The sequence below is a fragment of the Rhinolophus ferrumequinum genome, chromosome 14 (assembly GCF_004115265.2).
Source record: "Rhinolophus ferrumequinum isolate MPI-CBG mRhiFer1 chromosome 14, mRhiFer1_v1.p, whole genome shotgun sequence".
In the NCBI taxonomy this organism is placed as follows: domain Eukaryota; kingdom Metazoa; phylum Chordata; class Mammalia; order Chiroptera; family Rhinolophidae; genus Rhinolophus; species Rhinolophus ferrumequinum.
In genome coordinates this window covers 20,022,066-20,036,300 of record NC_046297.1, presented here as the reverse complement: position 1 = coordinate 20,036,300, position 14,235 = coordinate 20,022,066, and the positions used below count along the sequence as shown (strand labels likewise).

Genomic DNA, 14,235 nt, shown 5'->3' with positions numbered 1-14,235 from the left:
CTAGTAGCCAAAACAATCAAGAAAGAAAAACAAGGCTGGAAGCTTCACAGTTCCTGATTTCAAAACATGTAACTAAAAAGTCACAGTTTTGAAACAAGTACAGTATTGGCATAAAGACAGACATACACACCAATGGAACAGAATAGAGAGCTCAGAAGTAAACCCTCACATATATGCTCAAATGACCTTCAACAAGAGTTCCAAGACCACACAACGGGGAAAGGATAGTCTCTTTGACAAATGGTGTTGGGAAAACTGGATATCCACATGCAAGAGAATGAAGTTGCATCCTTACTACTTTATACCAGATACCAAAATTAATTCAAATGGACTACAGACCTAAATATAAGACCTGAAACTATAAAACTCCTAGAAGAAAACATAGGGGGTAAAGCTTCGTAACATTGGATTTTGCAATGATTTCTTGAATATGACATCAAAAGCAAAAAATGACAAATGCAACTATATCAAACTAAAAAACTTCGGTGTAGCAAACAAACAAAAACAAAACAAAACAAAAAACAATCAAAAGAGTGAGAAGGCAACCTACAGAACTGGAGGAAAGATATGCAAACCATATATTTGATAAGAAATTAAAACCCAGAATATATACAGAACTCCTACAACTCAACAAAACAATAATTAACCCAATTAAAAAATGGACAAAAAAAATGGACAATTTGAGTAGACACTTCACCAAAAAAGATACACAAATGCCCAAAAGTGTATGAAAAAATACTCAACATCACTAATCATCAGTAAAATGCAAATAAAAACCACAATGAGATATCACTTCACACACTATTAAAAAAAAAAACTACAGAAAATAACAAATGTTGGCAAGGATGTGGAGAAATTGGAACCCTTGCACACTACTGGGATTGTAAATTGGTACAGCAGCTAGGAAAGCAGTATAGAAGTTCCTCAAAAAATTAAAAATAGAACTACCATGTGATCCACCATTCCCAATTCTGGGTATACACCCAGCAGAAATGAAAACAGGATCTCAAAGAGGTATTTGCATATCCATGTTCATTGCATCATTATTCACAATAGCCAAGATGTGGAAGCACTCGAAATGTCTAGCGACAGATGAGTGGATAAAGAAAATGTGGCATATAAATATCATTCAAACATAAAAAGAAGGAAATGCTGTCATATGCTACAACGTGGATGAATCTTGAGAGTATCATGCTAGGTGAAATAAGCCAGTCTCAAAGACAAATACTACAGGATTCCATTTATATGAAGTATCTAAAGTAGTTACACTCTTACTAAGAGAAAATAGAATGGTGGTTGCCAGGAGCTGTGGGTAAGAGAAAAAGGGAAGTTGTTGTTCAGTGTACAGATGAAAAAGTTCTAAAGATCTGTACAACAATATGAACACACTCAACACCACTGTACTATACACTTAAAAATGGTTAAGATGGTAAGTCTCATGTTTTATGTTTTTTACCACACACACAAAAATAACATAAACTATTATATAATACAACTAAAATCATTATTTTGGTAAATGAATTATATCCTCCTTAATTTATCAATATGCATATTTTGTAAGACATGTAAAGCACATGGTGAAGGGATAAAACGAAATCATATTATTCAAAATTAAAGGACTAAGGAACTTTTCTGAGTTTACTTTTTCTGTTTACTGAAATGTTCAGTTATACATGTTTTAAAATTTTTGTATGTAAAAGTTATTAGGATAAGGATTCATGCTGTTTTAAACAATGATTTTCAAACTATATTTCTATGGTGTAAAAGTTTCCATGCTTTAAAATGTTTTTAATCTCTTTATAATTTTATGACCTCACTCATTAGTATTATATCAGATTATAAATTATTTCTTTAGGAGACTCTTGGCCCTGCCCCTGAGTATTCCTTGGTTTATTCCATCTTTACACAGGTGTAGTGGCACTCTCTTTAGATAAATTGACTTATTTAGCAACTCAACTTCCCTAAAAAGATGCTGTATCATCCTCATGTTGCCTAAATTTTAATGCATACTGTTCAACTCTTAACCAACAACATAAAATAAGGTCACTCCAGACAGCCCTCAGAGTAAGCCTGCATTCCATGGCCACTCGACCTTCTTCAACACTCTGTTGATGGGCAGTATTTATAATGGACCCAGAAGATTTTGCTAGTCAATCATTTCTCTAGATTGGAGATGTAAAACAGGCTTCACGGTGTTGAGGAGTTTGTGCTATGTACTCAGTGGGAGATAGTGCCCTGCCGCCTCAGTGATGTGTGCCCGGTGTGGAAAGGCCACAAGTGCCGTGTATTTGCCATCTCTACTCTGAATACCCTGACACCATCCTTGGATTAAGCTAAACTGTAGTGCCCCCACCACCTAGAAAGTTGGTTTAACTAAATTGGGCATTTTTTGTAAGCTTCTTAAAATGGCCTCTAAAACAAGGAGGAAATTAAGAAAAATGTGGGACAGAAAAGGATAAGAACAGTCTTGTGACCCACCATTTGAAATGTTCCCCAGTCATACATGTGACAGCAACCTCTGAACAGTCATTCAAACAAATATTATTCTATCTTACTACACTAACATTAATTTCTCCTTTCTCAATATACGATTATCACAAAACCAAATCTTATTCTTTGCCAAAGTTCAGATGAACTAAATCTACTGCATTTTCCTGACCTACAAGTCAGAACTCTGTCAAAAGAGATTAGATTAGCATGACATGACTTCATAGTGAATTTGAGCTGGAGACTGATAACAACTTCCTGTTTTAGTGGTTTATAAGTAATCTGTCTGATCTGGAACTAGCATTAAATATACGTATACACACATGTTCTTTCTGCAGAGTTCCAAGTTCCTAGCTCATGGTTTCCGAAATGATTCTGTGGTTCCAAACTCAAACTCTCCCAGGAGTTTATGGCAGGAGACACAAGCACAGGAGTGACCTTTGCATCTTCACCCATTTAATGAAAATTTATCTGTCACTTTCAGTCTACTAGCCTCATTAACAGAGTACAAAATAAAAGCCATGTTCTCTGTCATAAATCAACTTTACACCAACTCCCGGGCTGGGCCCTAGGCAGCAGCCTAGTTTTAAATATTAATACAACTTCAGGAGACTTAAAAAAAAATTTTTAATCTATAACATTTTTTAAAACTCTTATTTGGGTCTTTAATTTTTTTTTATGCTAATTGTGCAGATCCGTGACATCCTCTTAATCCGTCCTTGGTTTTGCCCTTCTTGTTTTATATATTTTTTAAAAATTATAAGTTCAGAGGAACATTACCTGTACAACTATTCTATGTTTAATTGCATGTCTGATTTTCTCTAACTCTTCACCAAAGACCATTTGGATTGGATGTTCTGAATTATATTTTTGACAGTTTCACAAACTTCCTGGGTCAATATCCTTTCCAGAACTGCCCAGTAATAATACCTACTCTTTTTCTCCTTGCAACTTTCAATATCTGTCTTTCAATATCTGAAAAAGCTGGATTTTATGTATGACAGAATCTTTCTTAATCCCCCTGGGCTTCAACATGAAATAACTTGATATAACTGCTTTTTCTGACGGTTTCTATCCTTGCTACTTGATTAATTTCTCTTTAATATTCAGAATCTTGTGAAGTCTCAAATCCTCTGCCTTAAGATAAATTAAAACTTCAAAAGGGAAGTCAAGGAACTGTAGATATCTCATAAGTGAGGTCCCTGTCATTTTCTCTATTGCCACTTCTTGTTTCCAATCTACATAGGTATACATCTGCCATTTTTCCCACTCACTTAGGTGGCCTCTGACAAATGAATGCAATTATGTTATCTCTGTTCCTCTTTCCAGTAAATTCTCCGGTTTTTTCCTCCTCTTATTCATGGATTCCTCTGCTGATGTGTATCTTCTTGACATTCAGAGCCCACTGCCTCATCTCCCTTTCAGCACTAGATTCCAATCTTGAGTCCCATCCTAACAAGATTCAGTGACACCTAAAATATACATTAATCCTCTTTTATAATAAAATTCCAGTCATTTTATTATCCATGTTCTACACATTTGCATAGAGACATCTGAGCGATTAAATGTTATTTCTAGTCCCCGAACCAATTGTTTTTTCATGTAAATTACTGGCCCCTCCTCCCCTAGAGTAGCATTTCATCTCTTGCCTGCTGTCCCCCAATGTAACCCATTTCCCTGTGTCATCTGGCCTTTTGATCACTTCCCTTGGGAGTAAGTTCAAAGCTCTATCACTGGGCCAGACGCTAGGAAATTACATTCACCTTTGACTTATGTGAGATGCAGTTACTTCCTGGCCAAGATGGTTCAGATAGAAAAATCCCTTTCACTGACATCATCCATAAAGCCAGTGTTTCTGTTTTTAAGCCTCAACTATTTATGAGAAAGAATGGCAAAAATATCACCTATACTCTCAAAGTTATAATTTCCTCATCAAGGGTCATAACCCTGGGGTGGATGCTTTCAAGAGCCTTGCTATAAGATACTATCAAGATGAAGACCAAAGTATAGTTTGAAGGAACCAAAACAAACAAACAAAGAAATCAAGATGTTTAATTACTGTTATCTAGAACAGTGCTTCTCAAACTATAAAGTGTGTACAATCATCAGGGGATCTTGTTAAAATGCAGATTCTGGCGTAGATCTGGGGTGGAGCCTGAAATTCTGCCTTTTCTAACAAGTTCTCTCAGGCAATGCTGATGCTGCCAGCCCACTGATCACGCTTAGAGTTACAAGGTTCTAAAAGCTACATAAACCAGTACTCGATCATCACTGAATCATTCTAAATTTCAGACATACCATAAGCATTGGCCTAGTATTCAAAACAGAAGCATGTTTTGGTGGAAAAGGGGCTAGGCTTGGATCAGGAAAACATTTGTTTTAGCCTTAATTCAGCTATGACTTGGCTGTTGGACTTTTAGTCAAATCATTTTACTTACTTAGCCTCAACTATAAAATTGAGGGGAGAGAGATATAGACTAGATTACCTCAAAAGTCCCTTCTTAAACCAATAAGTTTACAGATGTATTAAATGAACCTGGGCTTAAAGAATCAGCAGGAATTCCTTTTCAGGCATTTTGGCAAGATTAGACGTTCAGAAAAACAATCTCAGTACAAATCCTCTAAAATTGCTGGATAAAATACTAAAAAATTTTTTTTAATGCTTGACTGAGGTGATGAAAAAGTAAGGGAAAATCCTGGAACAGAGAAACAAAGAACTTAGCTGGAATTGTAGCAGTCTTCGCCTGGGCTTTGCCCAACTCTCTGAGTAGTAGAAAGCCTGAGTTGATTAGGGCCCTGTGCCTTGAGGCGACAGTCGTGGGGTGGAAGTGGGGGGGGAAGGTGTAGTAGAAGAAGCTACTAGGATCCCTAAAGGTAACACCCTTTGAGAGTAGAAATAAAAACCAGCCATCCCAACTTCCCCAAAGGAAGATGGTAAGGACCTTGGCTCTGGGCTGCAGACAAAATAAGTCTACCTTGAGAATTTGAAATCATAAGCCAGCCTTGACACACATTTGCAGCTAGAATTCACACTACCTGTTTAGCCCAACAAAACTCAAGCCAAACCAATGTGGCCTCTCTCCCAACCTAGGCAGAAATAAATGCAAATACTTTCTGGAAAAATATACTTTAATAAAAATATACTTTAAATTTTCTTATACTCAAAGAATTCCCAAGGATAAACGTCCAAGAAACACAAGAGACTATAATCAAAAATCATAAAAAAAGTGAGGAAGTAAAATTACTGAATGAAGGTCAGCAACAAACTACTCAATCAAACATGGAAAGGTTACAGATAATTTATTTTCTGTATCTGAACATGCCAATGGATAAGTTTAAAGATATGTAAGTACATCAAGAGCACATCAAAGGAACAGACTTTTATAAAAAATGACCAGGCAGTTATAAATGACCCAAAAATAGAACTAGAAATTTAAACATATAATAATTGAGGTTAAAACTAAACTAGTGGGATAGACAGCAAATTAGGCAACTAGAGAGAAAATTTGTAAATTATAATATACATTTAAATAACCCACAACACAGCACAAAAAATAAAGATAAATATTAAAGAGTCATTCTGAGACACAAAACAATGGGGAAAAGCAATATTTCAAGAGCTAAAGGCTTTGCTCCAAATTTTCCAAAACTGTTTCAGCTTCAGAAACCCCAATCAGGATAGGTAAACAGAAAGGAATCTCTACACAGACAATAGCAAAACACTACAAGGACGAAATCTAAAAGCAGCCAGAGAAAAGACAGATTCCTTATAAAGAACAATTTGACTTAAATGATATGTGGTTACTGCAGGCTGGTCTCCAAGAATAGAAGGTGGCCTCCTACAAAGCTACATGGAAACCTGCTATGGTCTTGTGTTAAAGGAAACAGTCCTGGTCAACCACACAGCTAGGACCCCAGTGCCTTAATCATGCCACAGAGAGTGCTGATGGTTCCCTAACCATTAATACAGATAACAAATCCTGCTACATCATATAGACTCAAGTACAAGGCTTAGACCGGGAAGGGGCAAGGCCAACCCACAGCCACAAATGCTGAGCCGGACAGGATGAGCCAACCTTCTATGAAAGTGTAGTTCAACTGGTCACTCCATGGGATTCAGGTCTCTCCTGGTGTCTGAAGCCTGACCCTGCCAGCTGCCTAAGTGCTGCCGCAGGGAGGCATTGCACACCTATTACTAACCTTTTCTCTGTTGAGTTTCCCCCAAGGAATGCTGCTCCAGTAAATCACATTCCCTGGCCATTTGCCTTCCTTTGAACAATCTTCAAAATGTTGAGAGAATTACACATCTAACAAAACTGATTTTCAAAACAAGGACAACATAAGGACATGTTTAGACAGACAAAAACATAGTTTACTACCATCAGACTCTCATCAGGGGAGCTTCTAAAGGATATTCTTCAGGAAAGAAAATAATTCCAAAGGGAAGATATGATATGCAAGAAGGAATATTGAACTAAATATTAATGTAAAACCATACAAGCATTAACGAGACAATTGTACATAGTCCCCACTTCCTGGTGATTCCACTTTCCTTAGTTTCAGTTACCCGTGGTAAACTGTGGTCCAAAAATATTAAATGGAAAACTCCAGAAATAAACAATTCATGAGTTTTAAATTGTGGCACTGTTCTGAGTAGCAGGATGAAATCTCTTGCCTTCCCATTCCATCCCACTCAAGACATAAAAAATCATCCCTTGGTCCAAAATCTCCACGCTGTAGAGGCGCCCTCCCCCCCCTTTAGTACTCAGTAGCCGTCTTGGTCATCACATCAACTCTTTTGGTATCGCAGTGCTTGTGTTCGAGTCACCCTTATTTTACTTAATAATGGCCCCAAAGTACAAGAATAGTAACGCTGGCAATTCAATATGCCAATGAGAAGCTGGAAAGTGTATGTATGTATAGGAAAAATCAAAGTATATATAGAGTTCAGTACTACCCTGTTTCCCCGAAAATAAGACCTAGCCGGACAATCAGCTCTAATGCGTCTTTGGGAGCAAAAATTAATGTAAGACCCGGTATTATATTATGTTATATTATATGATAGTAAAATAAGACCGGGTCTTATACTAATTTTTGCTCCGAAAGACGCATTAGAGCTGACTGTCCAGCTAGGTCTTATTTTTGGGGAAACACGGTATCTGCGGTTTTAGGCATTCAGTGGGAGTCTTGCAACGTATCCCCCATGGATAAGGGGGGACTACTGTAATGTCTAATTTGTAGGTTTAAAAAAAATACATAGAAAATTCTGGACAATAACAAACTATAATTTAGGATGGGACAAGAATGAACTATTCCAAGGTATTTATTATATTATTAGGGAGGAGGGTAAAGAGAATGATTAGCTTCAGGCCTCAAGTTAAATATAAATGTTAAAATTTCAAGGGTAAACACTAGAAAAACAGAAGCAGAATACGTAACTTCCATACTCTTCAGGAAAAATTAAAGGGAGAAAAGAAGTCTTAATTAATTCAAACAAAGGAAAAAATTAAGATAAAATTAAAAAACAAATGAAAAAGTAAAAATGAATCCAAGTATATCTATAATAATGGTAAATGGACTAATCTGTCAAGACAAAAATTATCTGAATGAATTATTCAGAAGTCCAACTATGAGCTATTTAGAAAAATATGCCTAAAACCTAAGGACACAGAAAAGTTGAAAGTAAAAGAATGAAAAATTCTATATAATGCAAATAATCAAAAGAAACTGATGTAGTTATATAAATATCAGACAAAATAGAAAAAAATCATTACTAAAAGAGGTCATTATATATTGATGAAAGATTCAATTTGCTAAGAAGATATCAATTCTAAATTTATATTGACTTAGTAACATATCCTGAAAATATATATAGCAAAAACAACTAGAAATACAAGGCAAAGTTTACGTCATAAAGTATTCTCTCAGTAATTGATAAGTCAACCAGAAAAAAATTCATTAAGGAAATAGAAGGTGTAAACACAATTAACAAGCTAATGTAATTCCTTTCGACCCATCAGCATTCCTGATTATGTAAGTGCTGATTCTGCAGTTTATCTCCATTTTCAGCACTTGGCATATCCCATAGAGATATTAAAAAAATAGGATGATCAGACTTGGAAATGAAAGATGAAACAGGAGTATAACAAATCACTTTGCCCTCTAACAAGTATTAGTATAATGAATACAGAACCAATTGATAAAATAAACATATTAAGTAAAAGATATTTAATATTAGCCAAGAAATTTAATATCAGCATAACCAAGGGAATTATACACATGGAATGTTTGAAGCAATGCTGTCTAAGAAATGACTGTAAAGCTATTAATGTAATATGTGTACCCAATATAGAATTCATGATCATTAATTTCTTTTTCAATTACAGTTGACATACAACATATATTAGTTCCAGGGGTACAACATAGTGATTAGACATTTATATAACTTACAAAGTGAAAGGATCACTAAGGTTTTATCCTGGAATGATAGTTTCTCTCTAGAGAAAAAATGTGACTCTCCCCCAATAGGAACATGCCTCAACTATCTAAATTTCTACATCACCCAAGAAAAAAATAGCTACCACCCCACTCCTAGGTGTGAAAAACAAAATCATTTAACAATTATCCTATTCTTAAATCTTAAAATGGAAATATAATAAATAGCAGCAGTTTGTAGACTATCCTTATCTGCTATTTCCAACTATACGCATTTGCCATTTCCAACAATTCCAAATGAAGATACGTGAATTGTCTTTTAAAATTTTTTTCCACTTATCTTCATTAACACCTGCATAGGACATTTTTAAAAAAACAGTAAAATTAATATGGTTCCTGCCGTTTAAATTCTAACCAGGATATTAGTGTAATTTGAATGCTCAAGTATCTCTGTTTTCTAATACTGAAAATTACCAAAGCATTTCTTTATAAACATCAACAATAAATGGCACTGCTGTACAGATGTTCAAACCAGGAAGCTGAGAGTATAACTGTCATGTTTAGCAAATAAAAATAGAGGATGCCTAGTTAAATTTGAATTTCTGATCAGTACAAAAATTTTCACCAAATATTGCATGGGACATACTTACACTAAAAGCTTCTTCACTGTTCATCTGAAATTCAAATTTAACTGGGCATCCTGTATTTTATCAGACAACTCTAGCTGGAATTCTTTCTCTATTACTTCCTATAAGCAAGCCACCATACCAAGACCTGTCAATACTACCTCCAAAAAACGTCTAAACCCACCCACTTTTCTCCATTTCTTCTGCCACCAGCTTGTTCTAAGCACCAATCCAAAAATCTCCCAACCAGTCTCTCTGCTTTGACACGTGTAGAAATATCACTTACTCTGAACGCAGTAGCATCAACTTAACACTAAAAGAAATAAATACTAACCTCAAGTATCTCCTTTTCTGGGGTCATTATTTGGTAGCACTAGAAATTGGCCCTTCTAAAGCAGCCTGAGAGGGACCAATGAACTCACAGCTCTGAAGAGGTGAGGCCTTTCGTGAGTAACCTCTGAAACAGTCCCAAATAAAGTAACAGTTCTCTTAGGTATGTGGGAGCCAGTGACCTATATTATTAATCATTTTGCTAACTGGTGTTTATTGCCACAAAGAGACTCAGCCAGGAAAAATCTGTACAAAAATGGTAAATTTAGGGCTCAATAAAGTTGGTTTGAAATATTCTTGTCTTTCAGAATGAATTCTAAGCTTTATAAAGAGACTGCTTGATTCTAACCCACATTTGATTATGAGACAGATTCCTATCGTTCAAATTGATATTCTATGGACACCATCCTAGTTTGAGTCCGACCATCAGCCCAAAATTGCAAAGCCATGGGGCAGACAGCTTCAAAGAATCTGGGCAGTCAGCAAGTAGATTCAAATAAATAGAAAATACGTGGCACCAACTTTTCAGATTACTGATGCTCAGGAACAGTTGCTGCCTCCTGACTGGTGCATAAATGTTTTGATTGTGAGAGCTACAGTTATCTGGGAGTGCTGCTAGCCTGTCACATCATCTGATCAATGGATACCGACAAAGCAGATTACACATAAAAATGTAACTGCAGACTTGTGTGGCATTGCAGAGCTGTATAAGCTAACCAAATTCAGCACAAATTACTGCCATCAAAATAAGTGGCAGATCTAAAGAAAACAGGTTTTCCTGTATATCAACGAGGCAATGGAATTGTTACAAATGACTCTTAGAACGGAGAACATGATGGCAAGTCAAGTGTTTCAAAGTTTTTACGATGTAAATGATGTCAATTTTAACATTTGTCTATTTAATGTTTTTGGTACAGAATAAAGAAACTCTACTCAGCTCTTTCCACATGAAATGAGAATTATAAATGAAGTTAGATGAGCCTCTGCAAGTGTGAGTTACTTTATTTATGGTCCAGTTATTAGTTAATAAACAATCTTTTGTGGATGAAAGCTATTCACACTGCCTAAAACGTTCTTGGAAGCCATATCCAAGATAGTTTTTTGGTACATCTTATCTCCACTACAGTAGGGAAACAAAATTTCAGACTATGGATATCCTGGCCAGGCCAACATTAGAGATTAGAAAGGGACATGAACGTTTGGACTAAACGGGTAGAGACCACACCTATAAAACGGTGTGGATGCTACAAGATCACACCTTAAAGTGTAAACCTGAAAGTCTACACTTGCATTTCCATGCACAATCTGCTTTGGTTGGTATCCCCTGCTCACACAACGTGACAGGTTAGCAGCCCTCCGACTAGCTCCCACACCCAAAATACTATTTGTAAAAACAAGTCATTTCCAGTTCCGTCTGGCACCTGTCAGCAAGTTGTTTCGGTCACCAGAAATGCAGCGGGGAGTATACTTAGAGCAGAAGTGAGCTTTCTTACAAGAGACTTCCCTTGGAGACTAAGGATCACAAACTCTGAAAGGGCACTGCCCTGAAACCAGCTGGCTTCCCCTCCTAGGACCCTAAGTCCTCCCCAGGATGCCAGCGATGAGCGTGGTGCCTCACCGTGCTTCGGGACGCAAAGCCTTACAATAAGGTCCACCGCTTGGCAGAAAACGTTTCGGGGGGGTGGACCTTGGCTTTTCTCAGAAAAAGGCCATTTTTGTGGCCCTCGTCTCGGCCCCGTAGGGCATCTGCTTTATGTGTGAGGCAGTCGGCAGGAAAAGGGCGCGGTGATGTGAGGCAGCGATGCCCACCCCTGTCCCCCCTGCAGGCGGGGTGGTCGCCGGCCAGCGGGCGGCCTGGGGGGGACAACCCGGTGGCGCGAAACCAAGTGCTCCAACCCAACGCGTACCTGGGGGTGGAGGTGGGGGTGGGGGGTGGCGGGGGTGGGGGTGAGGATGGGAGGGGGGTCCGCCGAGCACGCTCACACGCCACCTGCTACCCTCACCCAGAGAACGCCACGGCTCGCGCGCAGGCGGGCGTCCCCGCGCTCGGTGACCTGGCGCGGGCCCGAGGACTCTGCCCCCGACCCGCAGGGCCTCTTCCGGGTGAGCCGGGCCGCAGCCGCCGGGTGCTGAGTGGCTGGCCGAGTGCGCTCGGCGCCGCCACAGTATGGGCTCCAGGCTGCGGCTCCTGCTCCCGGCTGTCTCCTACCCCGACCAGGCCTCCGGCCTCTACCCAGAGCCTCGGGCCCGGGCGCCGAACGTGCTCGCGGCCCCGGCCGCAGTGTCGGGCTCCACGCAGGGTCCGCCCCTCAGCTCTCCGGCCGGCAACCCCAGTCCTGCCCGACCAGGCCCCGGCCTCCGACCCCCGCTCCCGCTCTCCCCGCCGCCGCCACCGCCGGCTGTCCCGAGGCCGGCGCTCACCTCTCCTTGGAATAGAGCTGCAGCAGCTGCTCCTGCTGCTTCTTCCGGATAAACGCCATGGAAGGACGGCAGGCGCGGGCGGGCGGGGGCCGAGCGGCTCAGGCTCTGCTGCCGCCCGCTGACGAGGTCCGGAGGAGCCGGCCTGAAGTCCCGGCCCGGAGGAGAACGCAGCTGCCCGCCTGCCGGCTTCCCGTGCGGCGCCGCTCGGCGGCCAAGAGCCCGACGCAGCGCCCCAGGGCCCGCGGCGTCCGAGCCGCGCTCACCGCAGCATCTTCGCGTGGGGACTCCGGCGGCGCGGTGACTCAGGCCCGGAGGAGGGGCGCGCGGTGACCCAAGGCGTCCCTAGGCGTCCCAGGTGCTCGCGAAAGACTCAGAGGTCAGCCTAGGATTTCTCCTGTCACACTAAATGTTCGCCACTGTACCAACCACTGCACTGCTCCATGTTTAATATTTTACACGTGAAAACGGATGCTCGCCCATAAACTATACCACTTTGTTCACCACAGGGACTCGAAATAACGTTTGGGGCCCTCAGTCTCTTGGTAGTTGAAAGAATTGGTCGCATGACTTTTTTTTTCTAACAACTTTATTGAGATATACCTCACACACCAAGCAATTCACCCATTTAAACTGTACCATTCAATGGTTTTTAGTATATTAACGGATATATACAACTAGCACTACAATTTTGGAACATTTTTATCACGTCATAAAGAAACCCATACACTTTAGTTATCATCTCCCAACCAATACCGTTCAGTTATCACACACATCCCAACACCAACCCTAGCAAGACACTCATCAGATTTCTGTCCATGCATTTGCCTGTTCTGGACATTTCATATCAACGCAATCATACAATATGTAGCCTTTTATATCTGGCTGCTATCATTTAGCATAATGTGTTCTAGATTCATGTAGCAGTACTTCATTCCTTTTTATTGCTATAGAGTATTCCACTGTATAGATACGCCACATAATTGATGGACATTTCAGTTGTTTAAACCACTCGGCTATTATGAATAACGCTGCTATGAACATTCATGTACCAGGTTTGTATTGACATATGCTTGCATTTCTATTGATGGCGTACCTAGGGGTAGAATTGCTGGGTCATATAGTAACTCTACGTCTAAACATTTGAGAAACTTCCAAACTGTTTTCCAAAGTGGCTGCACCATTTTACATTTCCATCAGCAGTGTTTAAACGTTCCAGTTTCTTCACATCCTTACCAACACTGGTTGTTACCTGACTTTTTGATTATAGCTATCGTCGTAGGTGTAAGTGGTATCTCACTATGGACTCCTTGAGATATCCTGATAGTGAGCCTGTGATTGTTTACCTTTGAGGAATTCTTTAATAACAAACTTCTAAATTGTGTAATAGCTGACACATGTCTAATGTTGTCTTATAGGCCATGTTCTGCAGGGTTAGATTTTTAAAAGCTTCAAGGTGAATGTGCATTTCTAGTATATGGTAGGACTATGATGGGAAGATGAGGGAGCCAAGAATAAAAGCTGGGGCTGGGTCTTATTGAGGTTGATCCCCAACAGCATTGGAAAAATGTCATGCATATAGTGGGAACCCATTACAATTTTTTGGAATGAATGAAGGTGCATAGGTTACCCTATGACTTTGATTGTGTCTTTTCCATGTGACCAAGTGCCGCACAGAACCTATAATTGTAAAAAGGTGTCAGAGACATTAGCCCAGTGTCTCTATAGGAAACTGTGATCTAGTCGGGTAACCGAGACAAATACATGAGCAGGTATATGATGAAAGAAGAGAATAAAATTTGCTAAGAGGTATGACACGGTAACTTGAAAACATTTTTTTTTACAGTTTTTCAATTACAGTTGACATACAGCATTATATTAGTTTCAGGTGTACTACATAGTGATTAGACATTTCTATAACTTATGAAGTGATCACCTC

General features: G+C 39.5%; 1 protein-coding gene across 2 annotated transcripts in view; it reads right to left on the bottom strand.

The window, feature by feature from the left end:
• The window catches only part of NSMAF (neutral sphingomyelinase activation associated factor), a 63,455-nt gene extending 50,315 nt beyond the window's left edge, over nucleotides 1-13,140 (bottom strand). The window contains exon 1 of one of the 2 annotated variants that reach the window (XM_033125828.1): nucleotides 12,300-13,140. In XM_033125828.1, coding sequence (XP_032981719.1) covers nucleotides 12,300-12,358 — 59 coding nt within the window. In that variant the 5' untranslated portion in view covers nucleotides 12,359-13,140. Of the gene's footprint in view, nucleotides 1-11,881; nucleotides 12,268-12,299 lie in introns of those variants that run through there. The other variant, XM_033125829.1, reaches the window with a different exon arrangement.
• Nucleotides 13,141-14,235: the final 1,095 nt, after the last annotated feature.